We start from the raw sequence: 19,859 nt of genomic DNA, 5'->3' as shown, positions 1-19,859 counted from the left end.
GATGGTTCAAGTTTGATGAGGAATAGATTGCTTTTTAATGCCCCCACATAATTTTCCCACAAATTACTTATTACCAAGGGGAAAAATGGCAGTTTTTCACAGTGGAGAAACCTGATAGACAACACCTTAATCAAGTATCAAAGTTAATGTGAACAATGGGACATGACATCACATGTCCCCAGTGTGAAGTTTTGAGGACACATCAATTACATCATACTCCTACCACAAATGTAGTCTCAATCTAATTGTGAGGAAGCAAATAAATCCAACTCAAGGAGAGACATTCACAAATGACTAGCCTATACACTTTAAAAACATCAATACCATGAAAGACAAAGGCCAAGGAATTATTCTAGATGAAAGGAAACAAGCAACATAGAGCCAACTGCCATGGACTACAAGTTCCCAGGTTGGGGATGTAAGCTCAGTGATAAGAGTTCTTAACTAGCATGTGCAAGGCCTTCAGTTGGATCTCCAGCACCAAAGGGGAGGGAGGAGGAGATGTTCCTAAATCAACCATACTGGAACTAGAAGTATCTGAATGGTCTTTGATTAAAAATCATTTTTGCCTTCCAGATTTTGATAACAATTACAAGTAACTGCCCTTGTCTCAAAAAATATACCCCAAAGAAAGGGGGGAATTATGTCTGCAAATGGTTCTTTCAAAAGTTCTGGAAAATGTATAAGAATGGCAAAGCAAATGTGGCAATATTTACTAGTGAATTTGGATAAGAGAATTCCTAAATTCTTCCTTCATTCTTACAACTTTCCTATAACTTGAAATTTCAAAACTAGAAGTGGAAGAATAGTTTTACTTAATCCATGTTTTATATGTAATTCTATTCTCAGCCAATACTTGTACATCAGTGTTTATAAAGGATAAAAGTGACAATAACCTATAGGGGCAAATTCACTGTAAACCACTTATAAGCCAAGAGAATAAGAAATTGAGGCACAACCTCTTCAACTTTTGAGACATAACACGCTGTCAATGGGGGAGGGGGGTTTGATGTAGTCATACTGAAAATACTCACTCAAAAACAATGTAAATTTTTCGTTTTATTCAAAGTTGGTACAGAAGTGCTGACAATTCCATAAAATAATTACTACACTTCAGTTACAGGACAAAATACCACAGAAAGGAATGTACTTTTGCAAGAAATGTAGTTCATCTTCCAAATACTTCTGAAGGCTAATGCAGCAGCTGGCAAAATAACACACAGTATACAAAGAACAGTGTATTTTACAGAGTCAGTAATAAAAACTGACAGCTCTTTTAGCAGATTTGCTCCATTTTTTTTTTCATTTTTAAACAACAATAACACTTTTTAAAACACATTAAACCAAGATCATACATGTCTACAATTAAAAAAAATCAGATTGTATACAGTGGAATAGTCAGGTTAGAATTGTCAGGAATGGTTAACAATTTTAAATCTACAGTTTCAATTGTTTTCCTTTCAATATGGAAGTAACCTGATTTATACTAAATTCTATTCTCTTAAAACACTGCACAATGGAACAGACCCAGTTAGCCAAACTTTAAGACAAAAAAGCTGTGAACAACGAAGGGCAAATTGGAAATTAAGTTTACAATCAAAGACTCACTCAAAATGAATGTTCATCAACTTCATTTATAATTACATTTGACCTACAATACCTACAATGACTAAAATGATACATGTACACAATACACACTCCCCAGGTCTCTTACAGAAAATGTGAACAAAGCTTAATAGGCAGGACACTGGGAGAAGCATTTTTCAATGCAGATCTCTTTTAAAAATGCATTAATACTTACATATCAAAATTACTAGATAAAAGCAGCAGTATTCTGCTGACATTTGGCTTAAAAACAAAGGAATGAATGAAGCAATTTCACAGGATATTATTAGAAAAGGAATTGGTTTTCTTCTTGAAGAAGACTACTAACTTTTGCACAGCAACTATTTTTGATATCCATCTTATCAAAAAAGAAAAAAAAAGCACTGAGAAGCTTAACATAGTTCATATCATAATTGCCGACACAGTCTGGACACAGAACATGGGATGTCCAATCAGAGAATGGGCAAACCCCTGCTCTATTTATGAGCTCTGCTGGCAATCTATAAACTGAAGCAATAATGGCAGGGGAAAGCAGGGGAACAGATTCCATACCATTATCTGACACTAAAGTAATATGTCATTATTAAAAAAAATAAAGCTTTTGCATTTTAACAACCCCACAGAAAACTCCATGAGCAAGATTTGTTGATCCGTTTGCCACTTAAAAGTCTGAGATCTCACAGTGAAATTAGGCAATTCTAATTATACATATTTACACCACTAGGACTACTTTTCACCTAGGCTAATTAAAGCAGTCTTCCATGGAATTATAAATGAAAGATATTTCTGCCGAAAGTTTTTTCAAAAGCATCCTTTCATAAAGTTTTTACAAACTAGTTTAAATTTAAAGGTATAGGATACACAATCTATAGAACTAACAGGTTACAACTGTTTTGCATTATTACATACTGCTAAGCCAAGTACGGTCCTCGAACCTTTCCAGTTTCCTGTTCTTCTGGCACTCCTCTTCCTTCAGAGCTCAAGCCTAAGGTTTTACATTCTAAAGAAATGTAGGTATACACCTGCCTGGCTTTTAGCTGGAGGTAGGAATCTCTCCCTCCAGTGTTCAGGTTAACTCTTCCAAAACATGTCACAATAGTCTATATCAGCTATATTCTAAACAAGCTTTTCTCTAAGAAGATAAATACACAAAACAGAGGAGAGAGACGGAACAAGGTAGTCAGTCACTCCTATTCTGAGAGTTGTATCTTGACATGGGCAAAATTCAAGATAAAGCTATTTATTCATTCTTGGCAAACAGGGACTATTGGGAAATGCATTAAGTTGGGGCAAGATAAAGCCAACTGTGAAGTGGAACATCATTTAATCTTTCATGCGTACATTCACAGATTTCCTCTAATCTGGTCTTGAGGAAAACAATGGGACAGGTGAAAGACTCATTCAGACTATGGGTACCATTATGAAAAGCAAAGTAGTTCATTTGGCAAATCTGTCTTAGACTTAGTTTGATGCTTGGAACTCCTGGATCAAATTTTCCTCGGTTAAAATGAAGCAAGGTCAAGCATGTGAAGAAAATAAAAGGTCACTTCATCTCTCACAAACCTACATAAAAACTAACGTAGTATTTGCCCTATTAAAATGTTAACTTCTCCAGGGTTTAGAGCATTTTTGTTCATGAGAGGTAATATTTCCTCAAGATTTTAAAAATTCCAATGGCTCTACAGCTCAAACCAGAAGGCTGTTACCTGTTCTACACACCAAAACTCTAAAAATCTGTCCCTATTTCTTTAGTTTCAGAACTTGGGATTGAACCCAAAGACCCCAATTTTGCTAGAAACACCCAAATATAATCACAGTACTCCTGATATTCTCTCCCTCCTCCAAAGCAGTACAAACTTACCCAGATTATTATTTTGAATTTCTTCTCAGGACCCACTTATAACAGATGCCTCACTGTCCCGGGCTATCAATATGTGGTCCTCATCACAACAAATACTTGATGGGTTCCAGGACTGGCACTTGTGGGTTAAAGAGAACACTATCAGTCTTGTGCTTTCTACGTGTGGAGACACGCGTTATACTTTAACACGATTTTGTGCTTTCTATGGACTTTTAGTTTTTTCTCTATCATAGAATATGAACTGTTGTTCACATGTTCTCAGATTTACTTATGGAACCTATAATGGATTAATGATAAAACCGAAAGAATTATATAACTTTAAATTTTCAATTATGGATATAAAAGCAAATAAAGACAAATAACATTAAGCAGCAACACAAAGGTCCACCTACTTGTTTCCCTGAACCTAAAGCTTGCATGAAATGTAAATATGAGAGTTTTTTTTTTTTTTTTAATGCTCTTTACTAGTTATACTAAAACTGAAGGAGTAGTACCAAATAAGAATTTTCTATAAGAAAAGGAAAGGTGAAAACTAACAGAGTCAATACTGGTAACCAGAAGGCACTAATCCAAACACATCAATTTCAAGAATTGTTATACTATGAAATACCATGTATTGGCCTTTGACAAGTGGGGATTTCACTAATAGCAATAAGCCTAATTTCAATTTCTAATTATCATACCAAAAAAGTAAATTGCTAATGAACTTATAGAAGTACAGGCCACACTGATAACTAAATACTTCTTTATCCAGAAGCACTAAGGAATAGAGTAAATTCACCAAAATATAATTAGGTTGTGGATATCTACTATCAACTTGTGCTGTTGCAAAAAAAAAAAAAAAAAAAAAAAAAAAATCACTATGATGTGACTTCCCTTATCAGCAGAGTTCACTAAACATAAACTGTCTTGAAGTGCTTGGGAGGGCTTCATTTATTACAGGCTGTAGTTATGGCATAGTGCTTTTCTCCTTTTTGGAGGAGAGCAAAACCACTTTCCTGTACTAGAAATCTGGGACCAATACATATTATCCTGATTTGTTCTTCAAGCTACATAACTTTTTCCAGCACACCTGTCTTCAAACATGCTGCCAGCCCAAGTAAGTAAATTCAATTAAGGTTACTGGTTTTAATTCAACAACAGCCACAGATCATGTATGATACTCCACTTACAGAGTATAGCACATGAGATTAGTAATGATACAAACACACCAAACCCTTTCTGTTCATTTTTAAGTAAAAGGTTGTCAAGGTTATGGTTGTTGGTTACCAGATACATGAGGTAGGTGCCTACCCCAAAACCACCAACCAAATTTCACCTTCTACAAAGGAGTTGAGAAAGAAACACAAATGACATCAATTTCACATTTCTTTAAAGGTGAATCAGCAGTGTAAAATCTTATTCCCAGAATTGAAAAGTAAAATACATTTACACAGCTAAGTGAATGATGTGGCACTCAGTGCTGACAAAGTTTATTACTTAGAAGCTTAGCCTAATTCTCTTCTAAAAGTCCAAGTAGTATTCCATAAGAGTCTGATAATAAAAAAAAAAAAATTAAAAGAAGTGATCTTAATGAGGAAAAGGGTCTGCAACACTGAATTAAGTCAACCAATTCTAATATTCAAAAGATTACTTCTTATATGATCCAAGGTTTCTTAATATGCTGACTACTTCCAAAATTTTACCTTTATTTACTGCAAGAATAATTTGTTTTTGTTTTTGGCATTAAAGCAAACTCCATTGTTTCTGCATTCTGACCCCACCGTCATTTCAAAGGTACTCATGAATTTTCACTATTGCTCTCTAATTTTTGAGATGGAGTTTTGAGAATAGTGATGAACCATTAGTGCTTTTATCATTTAGTCAACACAAATCTGAGACAATTTGTCAAGAATTAACATTTCAAGTTAATTAACATTTATAATATACAAAGTATTATTTGGAACTAAGTCCTTAATACTGGGGGAAAAGGACAGTAATTAAACACCAAGACAGTATGCCTGAAAGTGAAATAAGCTGACCAAAGAGCAAAATATTAATTTGTTGAAAGAAAGTTGAAATATTAAAGAAGCAATGTGAATAAAGATAAAAAGACCAATCTCTCAGAATGGTATGGAGATAAAAACAAACACATTGATATATGCCACTATAAAATCCCGTTGGGCTAATATCAACCTATGAAGTGACTTAAGCACCTAAGCACCTGGCTAATGAAGAAATCTTGAATGCTAAAGCCTACAAGTTAACACTATCAAATCCCATTCTAACCTCTAATATTAATAAATTTGTATTATATTCGACATTAAACCAGGAGTTAGCAGGCTGGATCTTTATACACTGATACCCCAATTTATAAGGGGAGTGGCTTAATTAGCTGATAGCCAAGATGCTTCAAGATCTAGAATGCAATGAATATGACTCTAAGGCTATAAATTAAGCTAATGTTTGTAGTTTACCAACTGTCCACATCTGTATCACCCAAGTACTTATTGATATCCTACTTAATAGTTTTCCTGATTTCTTAGGAAAATTCTGTCTTGGCAAGGCTCCACAATTACATAATCTAAGAGGAATGGCCTTAGACATATCTCTCAACCCAAAACCTAGGGAATGGTGAGGAGTCATTACCAGACATCCATATGGTCCCTTTCCAGTCATCACACTTCTGATGAAAATGAGTTAGGGAAAACACAAGGTAATGAGTAAGCCTAATACTGCCAGGTGGGAATGTTGAAGGACCTAACCCTTTAATGGCTAAAAATACAGCTGGTTTATTTGGTAGAAAAGAATGAGAATGACTTCTATATTAAATGACATTGAAAGAGAGGAGAAGATCTATGCACCTAATATAGAGAAAAAAAGCTGTGGACTGCCAATGGAGAAACATAAAGACTCTAATTCTCCAGACAAGACTTTTAACCCTCTGCTTAGCTTCAGGTTAGACTGTGTAACTGTCCCACCCAACTCTTAAAATAAAAAGTTTCACAGAGTGATGGGTCCTTCCTAATTGCTTGAGGTGCCATTCCTAAGAGCTATTGGCTACATGATCCTGGCCAGCCTCTCTGGGTAAAAAGACAATGGATCCTTTGAGCCAAGAGGATCCATAAAGAGAGCAGATCTCTTAAATTTGGGTCAAAGGACACAGAACCACTGCTACTGCTTTCTAAAGGCAAAAGTGATCACCTCCCTCTTGGGGTGGCAGGACAGAATCTAAAAGACAGAGAAACTAGAGTCTCCACAAAAAAAGCAAACTATCCTTTTGCATATCTCTGTAGTAAGTCCTTTGTATCCAATCTGGAGACAAAGACTGCCTGAGAAGACAAAAATTTAAGAGCGGGGGAAACACATTTTGCAGCTGATTTGGTGGCATTTTTCTCTACCTTTGAAGACCAGTATTCTCACCTCATTCTGATGGTTAGCTACTATTTTAGTCAGTATAATATCACTTGGTCAATTCTAAAACTTAACTTGAACAAAATATACAAAATATACACATTAATGTCTAGAGACCAATGTCATCTTTTATGACTCATTTACTCAGTATAAAGCAGGAACACTTTGCTAGCTTAAGACAGTCCATATGTCATTTCCTAGGAATAATCATTCTAATGAAGACTGAAGATTAGACCCCTGAAATAAAGCTGCCATCAGCAATTCACCTACCTATTCAAGCACATTATTTATTACTGGGAAACAATGAAGAGGACAAAGCTTCAGGGAATTCCGTCTAAATAAAGTGATGTTTATACTGGCAAGAGTAAAGAATTCTAATGGATATACTAATAGTCATTCTTTATTTACAAACATTAGTAATCTAAACTTGACCTACTGCTATACATACACCAGACACAAGATGATGTATTCTATGTATCATACTAAGACAACGGCAGAGATTGGGGGTGGGACGGGGCTCAAATACTCCAAAGCACTAGGACCTAACATGAAATCAAGGGTGGGGATCTACATAAATACCTCCTATTCACTTATTGATAAATAAATAGAAGCAATAGGAAGGCTACCCAGCCAATGCGTCAATTCTCACTGCTGAGTTACACAGCAGTATGTTCAAAGAAAATGTTAATTCGTACAGCTTAATGCCAATTTGGAAAACCCAAGATCCTATTACTTTTCCAAATACCAAAAGGTTGTCCCAAAGGAAGAACACTTACTTTAGGAAAAGCACAAACCATGGACAAATCATTTGTCTTGACAAATGTAGAGTCCAGATTTGGAGACTGGATTTTTGTTCTCCTGAAATAGATTTTCTAACCTTGAACATGTCACAGCCTCAACCTCCATACAAGGAAAGGATGGTCCCTATCTATCTGATCCCCAGATAAACCTTAAGAATGAAATTGAGGGAAAAAAAAATTCTACAAGGCACTCTTAAGCGCTTTAGAAATACATGCTATTCATACATGAATTACTTTTTCACCTACAGACTCAGTCCATCAAAAAGCTTCCTGATGATGGGAAGACATTATACCTGATAATTTCTGAAATCAACTTTGGACTAATCAAGTCCATCAAAAACAAATTAGTTTATACGCTAAAAAATTTCAAAGTCATCAGGACTGAGTTTTGATTCAAAATCTATGAAAGTATCTATAAAAGTAATTTTCCTAAAGAATACAAGCTTAATAAAAATCATGCAATTTAAAAAGTATTAGTTTAAAGAAAGTCAAAGAAAGTAGATACAATTAGTTTTCTTATTTTTCAGGGAGGAAAAAGGACAGTGCTGAGGACACAGAGCTACATCCCCTGCAAAGCTCTTCTCTAACATCATCAGTCCTCTTCCTCACTAAGGAAAAATAGATTCCCACCTGTGGATGATGCAACTGGGTAAACCATGTCAAGATAAGGATCCTATAATTACACAAGTCCTATAATTTCCTCCATAAGTACAGTACTAAACCCAGAAGTTCTTGTTTATGGCATCTCTTAAACATGCTATCCATCCTACAAATAATCTACCAATGGCAAGTGTGCACTCTGAGTTTTCTGGTACTAATGGCCAGTTTGCACTGAAACATCCTTAAATGCTCACAACAAGATGTACAGGCTGTGTACAGATGGTAAATCTTTTGAGGAAAAAATAGAAAATAAGAAAAATTATCAAGAATGCAGTATGATCTCAGAATTAAATTTTCCCTTGCTATATCATGATAACCCAGCAACACAAAAAGCAGTGAAAACGTTTGTTCAAGATACTGTACAAACCTTCCAACTCAATCTACTGGGTTTTTAACTAATAAAGAATGTTATCAAATGACAAGGAAAAAAAGTCAAATTCATTGAAGTACGATTAATCATCTGCTTGACAAAGTTAATCAAACACTGCTTGGAAGCTGGTAATTCTCAAACTATGTAAAAACCACCTTAATTTGGTCAATAAAGGTGGGGATCATCAGTAACATTTATTTTACTTCCCCCCATAATCATTCAGTAATACAATTTGAATATGTAACTTTATAAACAGACTTGGTGTTCATTATGTGGTTCATTAAACTTCAGTGAAAAGTAGGAAAAAACAGGTGGGGGAAGAACCGGATCAACCCACACCCCCAACATTCCACATACAGGTGGTACAAAAACACTTACAGAATAACATTCTTCCTCTCTTTTGGCAATCAGAATCCACAGTCACACACAAAAATTAACCTGGCAAACTAACCTGTCTTGAAATACATACCACACATTAGAGTTTCAGAACATAATTGATTATACAATATGTAAAATTCAGTTATTATATTTTTAAATGGTAGTGCGAATTACGGAGACAGAAAAAACTTAGAAATGAGCAAATCTTCTACTTCAGCATTAAGGTCTACCAAGACCTGGCAGTGCAGACAATATCTTATTCATGATACCTTAACATTTATTATGTGCTAAGATATCTGAGAATAATTGGTCTCTCCTTACTTTGGTATGGAAATTTTTAAACCACATTTTTTAACTTTTCAGTCTGTTTTGCTTCATTTAAAAGTTGAAGATTTACTTTAATCCATGTCTGGGAAAATAAAGTCTTGCAAATAGATGATTTTCTGCTAAGTAAAATTTGGCTAAAACCTACAGCGTAAACAATGCCTGAGAGATGCAACAGTTACATAATTTTTTTCCAAAGACCAGTATTAAGTTAAATGTCTCATCATATCCTTAAGTTCATATGGAGAAATAAACAAACATGAAAATTCCAAGAGAACACACAGCAAAAAGTCCAATATTCAGTATGACTTTAACTTGTGGAGTCTCTTCTAACATTTGTAAACAGACAGCCTCCTCCTCCATCAAGTCTCTGAGACTCCTCTTGCTGATGCTCTTACTTTTAAAGCCACAAAACCAGTCTATGAACTTCCAGTACCGGCTTCTATCCTCTGTTTCTTTCTTTCTCTCTTTCTCACCCATGAGAGCCGCTTGCCCATTGGAATAAGTATCTACCGGTGTTTCTGCCTCTGAATGACCCAAGGAAGCCACAGGGTTACCCTCCTCTCTGCAGGTCACCAAAAGATTGACATCTTCAGGCTGAAGGCCCTTAATACTATCTTCAGATTTCCCATTGGGAATGACATGGATGATGGCCTCACTGTTCTCACTGCATCGCAGAATGCTCTTCTCCTGCATTTTGTATGGTTCATCTTTCTGAGAGCAGCTTTCCTTTGTCACCAGGTTCTTCTTAGACCAAAAGGTGGTGGTGCGAATCTGTTCCTTTGTGGGAGGTGGCGTGAGAAGGCTGACAATTACAGTAATGAGTCCTGTGACCCAAAACAATGCAGTGGCCACATACATATAATGAATGTCTTTGATGAAGCCTGGTCTATTATCAGGTTGGTCACACTCCGGGGCACGGTAGGCAAAGGCCAGTATCAAACGGACTGCTCCAAGAACAAAGCCAGCCATTCCACCATAGAAAGCCCCTTGTTCATTGCAGCGCTTCCAGAAAATCGCCAAAAGGAACAGGGCCGCCACTGGGGGGGTCAGGTAATCTGCTACCTCCTGAATGTAAAGGTACATCTGGCCACCTTGCATCTCCACAATGATTGGTACCCATGCTATGCTGATTACCACCATAAAAGCCACAAATATCCTCCCCACAATCATTAGTTCCCGGGAGCTTGCACTCTTGCGGATGAGTTTGTACACATCAAGAGTGAATATAGTACTGGCACTGTTAAATATAGAGTCCAAGTCACTCATTAGAGCTGCAATCATCACAGCCATCATCAACCCCCGAAGGCCCACAGGAACAAGTTTCATCACCAGGCGTGGGTAAGCAATATTGGAGCACCCAGCTCGGCTTCCACACACTTGCATGCAGTGCTCTGGGTTGATGCAAGCTATATCATCAGTAAACAGTATCCTGGAAATCATTCCTGGGACAACTATGATAAACATTGGCAGAAGCTTCAAGAAGCCAGCCATAAGAGTAGAGCCTTTGGCGTGAGCAATGTTTTTGGCTGCCAGGACCCTTTGTACGATGACTTGGTCAGCACACCAGTACCACACTGAGGCTGGGGTCTGCCCAAGGATGAATCCGGGCCATGGAACATCTTCATCTGTTGGATCCCGCAACATTTTTAGGGCTTCTTTCTTAGGGTAGACGTTACAAGAATTTGTATTTGATAGGTTGTATGTCAACAAGATGGAAGGGATATTAGGTGAGGCCAACATGTACCTTCTCTTAACTTCCTCAAACCCACCAATCTCCATCATGCTAATAATCATAAGTGTGAGTGCCCCAACAATCATGAGCAGAGCCTGCAGAGTGTCTGTGTAGATCACTGCAACAAGGCCTCCGGTGACAGTCAGCAAAGCAGTCATACCAATGAGCAGGATGACAGACACATAGAGGTTCCAACCCAAAGACTCCTGGATAAAGAGGGCACCCGAATACAGATCCACTGAGAGCTTGGTGAAGATATAGAGAATCAGAGACAGGGCTGCAAAATAGACCTGAATCCTATGGCCACCAAATCGCTTGGACAAGTATTCAGGCATGGTGTATACCCCCGACCGGATGTAAATTGGGATGAAAACCCATCCCAAAAGTTGCAAAAGCAGTAAGGCATTGAATTCCCATGCGCCCACTGCAAATCCACTTGCAGCTCCAGATCCTGCCAGCCCAATGAAGTGCTCACTCCCAATATTGCTCACAAACAGAGAGGCACCAATTGCTACCCAGGTCATAGAGCGCCCCGCCAGGAAGTATCCACTCACGGTGCTTCTATTAGATTTCCACATGGCAAAAAAACCAATGCACATCACCAGGATAAAATACAGGGCCACTATGGCAATGTCTGCTGTCTCCAGAACAGCCCTCATTCTGGTAACTCGTGAATAAAAGCGTCCAAATGACAGAAGTGTCCAACTTTTTTTTACTTATTAGTAACCTCAGCCAAGTCTGTAAACCATACGTGAACTGGACTATACAGAGCAACACAGCAGGTCAAAGTCTTTGTCCTTTGGTTTGCTGTCTTGATGGTGGTGGTTGTGATAAACTTTGAAGGAGACAGTTTAAATTTTCCTCCGCTTCTTAATTGGGATTTGAGAACTTAGCTCGTACTCTTAATCCACACTCCACAAGACCATCAGCATTTACTCAGGTGCTGGAGGAGAAATTCTGAGTTGCAGCTAAGTCTAGTGAAGCCTACTGTACCAACCCTGCAAGGCAGCAAAGACAAAAGACAAAGATTGAATTAGAGAAGGGTCTCACCAAGGGATGAGGAAACTTTCAGTCGAGCAAACACGGCGCAACAAGACATTTTTTTATAAAAAGAAACAAAAACTTTAAAAACACACTTTAGTTCCACAGCAAGGATCGGTCTATACTATCACAACTAATACTTAAAAGTGTGAATATTCATCATTTTGAACTAAAAACAAAAATTCATCCATCTCGTAACTAAGTGGCCTAACTTCTCCAGCAAGTAACTTTGTATCACATTGTCCTTTCTTGTCTTACTGTAGCAGTCTCAGCTTGGAACAGGAATGGAAATCATAAAGCACCCTAAAGAGAAGGGAGTACTAATTACTATAATAAGGGTATCAAAGAGAATCTTCAAATACTGTGAATCTCAAGAATATTTGGGACTAACTTTTTGGCCAGTTAGGGTCCTGGATAGAACAGCAAATGTGTTTGCTAGTGAGTATCTCCTCCAGAGAATTTAAACACATAAAACCAAGTACTACTCAGTTTGTGCAAACTGTAAATGTTATATAGTTATCATACAATAACCTGGGACTTGAAACACCTAAAGGGAAACAAGATACTCCCACACAGAAAAAAACTGGAAACATACAACTGACAAAACAATCCTAACATTTTATTCTTTCCTCTAGTGAGAAGTTGTTGGAAAACAAAAAGAACTTTAAAAGAGGTAATTTCCTTCCCTTTCTTTTCTTCAGGCAATATTTCCAAGAGACCTTCTGAGTCATACAAAGGCACAGACTCAAGTTTTAGTTTTGTAGAGCACTCTCAAGCATTTCTTCCTTTTAATGCCTTTTTGTTGAAGGGTATAGAAATCAGGGGGAGGGGGGAGGAGAAAAAGTTTTCTGGAAGACTGAATAACTGGATTATTTATCTTCCAAACCTGAACAAAACACATTTGTTAATCATTAAATAAATCATCTTCAATAAGTCCTTCTGATATCTGTCAGTCCTGGATTTAGATATCCATTCTGTAACCATTCTGCAAAACAGACATTTAAATTCACCTAAATCAAGTTTGAGTTTAGTGGTTTTCCCCTGGTAAAGAGACAAATTCTAATTCTTCAAAGATATTTTAACTTAAAAAAAAAAAAAAAAAATTACCATTCAACCTAACACCTCCATATGTTAACTTCTAAGTGATTTCTCCTCGTTCCTGAAGCAACATCAGGATAAATGTTGTTGCTTTATGATGAATTTAGGCATTTTCTTTTTAAATCCAATGGAAAACTTAAATCCCATAAATGAGGCCATCTCTTTTCCAAACTGTTCAAAACAGACCACAGCCAGGCACGGTGGCCCATGCCTGTAAATCCCAGATACTCAGGAGGCTGAGGCAGAAGGATTGCAAGTTCAAGGCCAGCAATTTGTTTCAAAATAAAAAAAATAAAAAGGGCTGGGGTGCAGCTCAGTAGTAGAGCACTTCTGGGCTCAGCTCCTGCCACCAAAACAAAACCAAACAAAAAAACCCCAATACCCACAATATTAAAAAACTTAAAAACACAGTTCCCACCAGCAAGAAGCTAGGCACAAGGTCTAAAAAGACTAATACCCCACCAAATTAGGTTATTATGTCTAATTCATAAAGCTGCCAAAATTTAAAAAAAAGAAAAGTTAATCCCATCTTTATCCCTTTTTTAAAACACAAAGCAGTATAATAATTATGCTAAGAAAATCGATTAAAAATCCTGCCTCTGTCAGAGTCACTGGATGGCATAAATAAAATTGCCAAAGGTAAATAATAAAGCTGGGATTTGCATCACTTCATACCTGCAGTTCCTGAAATTGTGTCATATTTTACCACCATCTTCCCCAGCCCCAAAAGCTTTCAAGTTTGTAAACAAATACTTTGAAATCATTTAGGAATTATCACTTAAATAAATCTATGACAAATGTAGTTTATTTAAAAGGGTACATTTTAAATGCTTCAGTGGAAAGGACAGCTACTTTTCATTTACAATGAAAATCATTATTGGCAGTTATGAAATCCTTTGATGAAGCTCTCTCTGCTACCCAAAATCCAAACCATCTCCCTGTCACTTGTTCAACATTTACAGGTAAACTTAGTTCAAAGGAGGTCAGAAGACCTTCTTTTGGGTACTATTCTTCTAAGCAGCAGCAGCTGACAGTACCACAAGTTCCCCAATAAGGGAAAGAAACCAATCCAGTGACTTTCAGTGTTTGGATGTGGAACAGAATTGAGTCTGTCAATAGCTGCTGCAACAGCTTATTTGTTCAGAGGCAAAGTGCTCAGGAACAAAGCAAGCACTTCCTTCCTCCATCTCTAGGAAGCAATGCTACTATATCAATAACACTGTTCCTTGCTGTCAAATATGATTTATGCACTAAGCCATATTCTACTCAAAGACTAGTTGAAATTCCCATGCAAGGACTGTCCCCTAACTTCCCTAGATATGTTCCGCCCACAAGGAGGGAAATAAGGAGGGGCCAAAAGTGAGTTCAAGGCTGAGTTCAACTCTTTCTGCTTATGCCTCTTCAACCCTTCAAAAGCTACTGCTGACAGATTTCCTCAATGGACACCACACCAGCTTGTGGCTTTTAGATTTTTCCAGTTCAAACAAAAATACATCCACAGACCAGCACCTGCTAAAGAGTGGGAAAGGAAAAAACAGAACCCAAAACAAGTCAACTTAGTTTGTTGGAAAAATAAAATACTTTGTATTATCAATGCAGCTCAATTTTTTCATACTCTAGTCATTAAGATTATCAAAGCCTTAAATTTCAATCTTTCAGAAGATAATTTTCACATTCCTTAAACATGACTCCCATGTAAAACTTAGATGTTACTAAGTTTTTTCTTTTAAAGAAATAAAATTCCCTTCAACAAAAGTTTAATGAACACTTTTCAAAATTCCTTTATTTTTTGGAAAAATACACATGGAAAAACGAAAAGCTTCATGTTCTCTTTATTTTTTCCACAGTTCACAGTTCAGGTAAATCTCCTAAGAAAGAATGTTGGACAACTAATAAAATAAGTATATTTATACAAGGTAAGTGGATTGGTTCCTTGGTACAGCATTTTTAAAAAAGAATTATTTCTAGAGTAAGAGTAATATTTGTAGAATGTATAGATATGGTCCCCTAGTGATAATGAGCAGATTTAGCCAAACCTCAAACACAAAGGTGTTCTGAAAGATTTGTCACCTAAAGAGAAGGCTTCCTTCTCAGAAAAGTAATGTTTTATTAACAGTTTTGCACAGAATTAGAAGGCAATTGATACTATGTCATGTATTTGTAGGAATTGAAGAATTAATTTCAAAGAGAAAAAGTACATATAAATATCTGTTTTGTTTGCTCAACTAGAAAGAGTTTTTTAAGACCTAATTTAAATCAGCTATAAATTCCTTTAGTGAAAATGAAAACATGATTACCAAAAATTTAATTGGCTATGATGATCAATTCTCTCTCCTGCCATCTAGGTGACTACGTTATTTATCTACCAAATCAGCATATTAGTTTAGAACAATCTATAAAATTCAGGATGTATAGTCACTATCAAAAACGAAAAGTCATCTGTCATAAAAACCAAACAGAGAACAGGAAAATGATCCCTGAACTCAGTCAGGTTCCACATCATAATAAATTCATTGACATATGTGGGCTAACAAAGAGTTGAATATGGTCAGCCCCGAAGTGACCAAACAACTATCTTTAGCTTTGGGGTCAGTTTATACGCACTCACTCTGAAACTGAAGAAGTCCAGCCTAGCACTACCAACGGTAGACTTAATGAGCCCTGCTCCTACACTGATCAAATGAAAAATATTCATAAGACCAACTAGTAATGTAAGTGTTATAGATTATACAGAGACCTTCAAAAACCTGACTACCTGAATAATAATCGCCTTTGTGCAACCTATCAAAAACAATGAAAATAATAGGAATACTGGAGGTTTGCTTTCACCCCCCAGTCATAGAAACAGCTCTGACTACCTACCACCAGGTTTTGTGATTCTGCAAAGGAGATAAGTGTAGGCTACTGAGAGATGTACAGGTAGAATAGACTAGAAAGCAGTCAACTTCAAAAAGCCTGGTTTCAAAGGTCACTACCTACCTACAGGATCTTGAGTAACAATTTATCTCCATAAAGCTCAAGAATCATCTGCCTAGCTCCTAATGGCTTAATACAGAATAACAAAGAAAGCCTGTAATACTGCCCAGGGTTAAAAGGCCAATGGCTCAGTAAATGTCAGTTTACTTGCCACAACTGGAATGAACCAGAAGGCATGAAGCTTTCAAATTAAACTGACAACTACATGCCAGGCATATTAGGCTCTCCACAAGTTACTTACATATTAAAAAGCTATATTCTCTCCACAGTATTTTAAATTATCTTCACAATATTTTAAATTATCTTCACAATATTTTAAATTTATCTTCACAATATCTTCACAACAGCTTCTTCTTACATCACTGTGTTTTAATAAAATACCAAAAAAAAAAAGTTTATTTTTATGGACTTTTCACACATTTCACTTTTGTCATCCTGAGTCAAAGTTCAGCAAAGGAAATTTGCAAGTGAATACTTAATGATGCTTAGTACCAAGCATACACACATACACACACACACACACACACACACACGCAATCCTCAATCCTTTCTTACTTTAAAAATGTGGAGCACCAGGTATGACAAGATTTACCAATGACTTAAAAGCAAAAACAAGTCTTCATAATACAACTGATATGAACTCCAGCCAATTTAAAATTACAAGTGAAGCTGAAGACAACACAATAAGTAACTATGTAACAGTGCTTAATCAATGAAGGAGTTTGCCCTTAAATCTGAGAAAATATTTCTATTATACCTACAACTCTCGCTATTCAGGTTTTTAAAGTACATAAGTATAGGAAACCCTAATGGGACCCAAATGTTTTTTAACTGCATTGAGGATTTCCAGTTCCTCATGTACCATGATAGCAATACAAGGGGAGAAAGAGAAGTATCATACTCCCATAAACCTACACCAACCAGGATACCTCTACTTTGATCAGGGTTTCATGTGGTACGGAGGGTGTGAAATGGATAATTTCTAACTAAACCATTTCATCAAATAAAATCATGTTCACCTAGAAACTTAAAAAAAAAAAAAGATTATTTCATTCATATACTCCGTAAGATATATTCATTTTAACCTGCTATCAATATGAAAATTGGCTCATTGGATTTTTTTTTTAAGTGTTTCAGAGAAACAAGATGTTTTGGATATGGGGGGAAACAAATACAAATGTTAAACTGTTACTAGTTTTAACTTTTACATGGATTTTATTAGCTCATACATAAAAAAGCAAACTTCAACAACCTTTTTTGTTAGAGAAAAATGAAAATATGAAATAAGAGAGACAGTGTCTGTGACAACACAGTGTTATCACATAAATCTCAATGACTAAACATCTGTGTAACTTTAGTGGGAAGAATCCAAAATCCTCAGCATTATCTGCTTACAAAAAAACTATTTGTCAAAGACGATGACTTATAAATGGAGATTAAAAATCAGCAAACCTGGCCTTACTGAACTAAGTCCTGACTAACACCATGTAGGATCTAAATTAAGTTTTGTGTGTGTTACTTTAATCCTCATCACAATCATGATAAGGACAATTATTATTACCATTTCACAGATGAGAACTGAAACAAGGAAGATTGTGCAGCTTGTTTCTGCCCTTAATCACAATGTAATACTACCTTCAAAGAAATGGACCAAGAGGAAGAATATTACAATATTAGTTGATAAAAGATCACTCAACACCACGAATGTTTTAAAAAGGTTGTATTTACAGAGAAAATACCCAAGGAGGCTATATTGCCAATGTTAACAAAGTTAAGACTACAAACATCACTTATGATAAAATCCAGTCACTCCTTCAATCACAACGTACCAAACAAGCCTCTGTGGCTGACTGTTTCCCATTCAGGCAACCCTCTGCACCCCATTCCCAGAAGGCTTGCTCTCCTGTCCCTTAAGGTCTTGTTCAAGTGACATCCCTGGCCATCTCAATTTTTCCTCTCCTGCTCTATTTTCTGTAACACCTTCTAATATACTACTACCCAACTTATTTGTGTTTGTTCTGCCTCCTCCATGCCAGAATCTAAATGATTCTGATCTCTACTGTTCACAGATATATTCTCAGTGTCCAGATACCATCTTGTACATTTCAGGTGCTCTCAAGTAGCTTAATGCAATTGAGGGTGTATGAAATGACAAAAGTCAGACTAGGCAAGAAGCCTCTTCTTTGTTCAGATAAAAATCTCAGAAGGCCATGAAAGATTTTTAACAGTAAAAACCTGTAGATAGAACCACCATCTCCACTCTACCTACCCATCACAATGGGACCCACTTCCCCTCATTTTATTAATTTTGGAATGTGTTCCAGCTTTTACTACTATTTTCCCTGTATGTTTCTTGTCTGATGGTCAATGGTTGTTTCCACAGTCAAAAAGACACCAGCACTTCCCCTTACCTCACTCCACACAGACCCAAGCTTCCTGCTGATGGCAACTCATGAAGAACTTCTCCAGCTTCAGCTCTCCATTATACTTCAGTTCAGTGTTTCCACAGAACTGAGTTACTTTAGTAGTAATATTTTGGTACTAGTGATTGAACCCAGGACCTCACATGCTAGGCAAACACTCTACCACTAAGCTACACCCTCAGCCTCAAAGAGTTACTTTAAACTAGCATTAACCAATCCCTATATTTACATATACGAACTCCTGTAATCTTCACGAAAACCAAAAAGGCAGGCATAATTATGCCCAATTTACAGATGAGAAAAATGAAGACACTTTAGAGAAAGAATTACTGAAGTACAAGAAAGTCCTCTCTGGAGTAAAGATAAAGAATGTATCTTTGTTTTTAAGGGAAAAAAAGTCAGAAAAAAATTCAATTAATTGATACATAAAAAAATGATACAATGAGAATCAACACTTGCAACCTCTATTGCAATAATTAACCTCAGGTAATAATTATAATGGATGCTAAAACACTTAAGGTTGATGGCAAACTTCAAAATGGATGGGTAACTAACTACACTCACCAAAAGTTAATCTTTTCCTACAAGATAGGACTGTGTGCCTCAATTTGATGCTATTTCCAAAGACAACTGAAGTACTTGTGCAAAACAAAACACAAAACCGGAATCTAACCAAATTTCTACCTATCAGTTTATGGAAAATTCCTGGAATAGAGCAACACAAAAAACGCTAGAAAATGATCAACCAAATCCACAGAGAGGAAAAAAAAGTAGGGGAAGTATTACAAAGAGACCATCAAGAAAAAAATGTGACCTGGTTCAGATTCAGACTCCACTATCTGTGGGAGAGATAATTCAGTGAATTTAAATATAGTTACCAGATGTTAAGAAATTATGGTTAGGTGTGATAAAGAGCTGTGGTTTGTTTTTAAAAGTCCTTATCTTTTAGATATACACTAAATATTAATATGAAATTATCTACCTGTGTTTGCTTGAAAATACCCCTGCAACAACCCATTCAGAATCACCAGGAGATGGATGTTCAAGCCAATGAATGATTGTTAGAAGGGGAAAAAAAAAAAATCAGTTTCAAATTTGTCACTTCACAAATAGCTAATTACAAGAAATGTTTACAATGGTGGCTATCATCTCAACCTAAGAACTGTTTAACACACAAACTGACATTCCCATGACC

The 19,859-nt window shown here is 36.5% G+C and overlaps 1 protein-coding gene across 1 annotated transcript; it reads right to left on the bottom strand.

The window, feature by feature from the left end:
- Positions 1-1,039: 1,039 nt before the first annotated feature.
- On the bottom strand, positions 1,040-13,573 carry Slc5a3 (solute carrier family 5 member 3). The gene has a single exon (XM_048803624.1). It carries the CDS (start codon positions 11,783-11,785, stop codon positions 9,629-9,631), a length of 2,157 nt encoding a protein of 718 aa, XP_048659581.1. The 5' UTR covers positions 11,786-13,573; the 3' UTR covers positions 1,040-9,628.
- Positions 13,574-19,859: the final 6,286 nt, after the last annotated feature.

This window comes from Marmota marmota, unplaced genomic scaffold (genome assembly GCF_001458135.2).
Source record: "Marmota marmota marmota unplaced genomic scaffold, marMar, whole genome shotgun sequence".
NCBI lineage: Eukaryota > Metazoa > Chordata > Mammalia > Rodentia > Sciuridae > Marmota > Marmota marmota.
The sequence above is the reverse complement of the archived record's forward strand: the minus strand, read 5'-3'. Positions and strand labels throughout refer to the sequence as shown.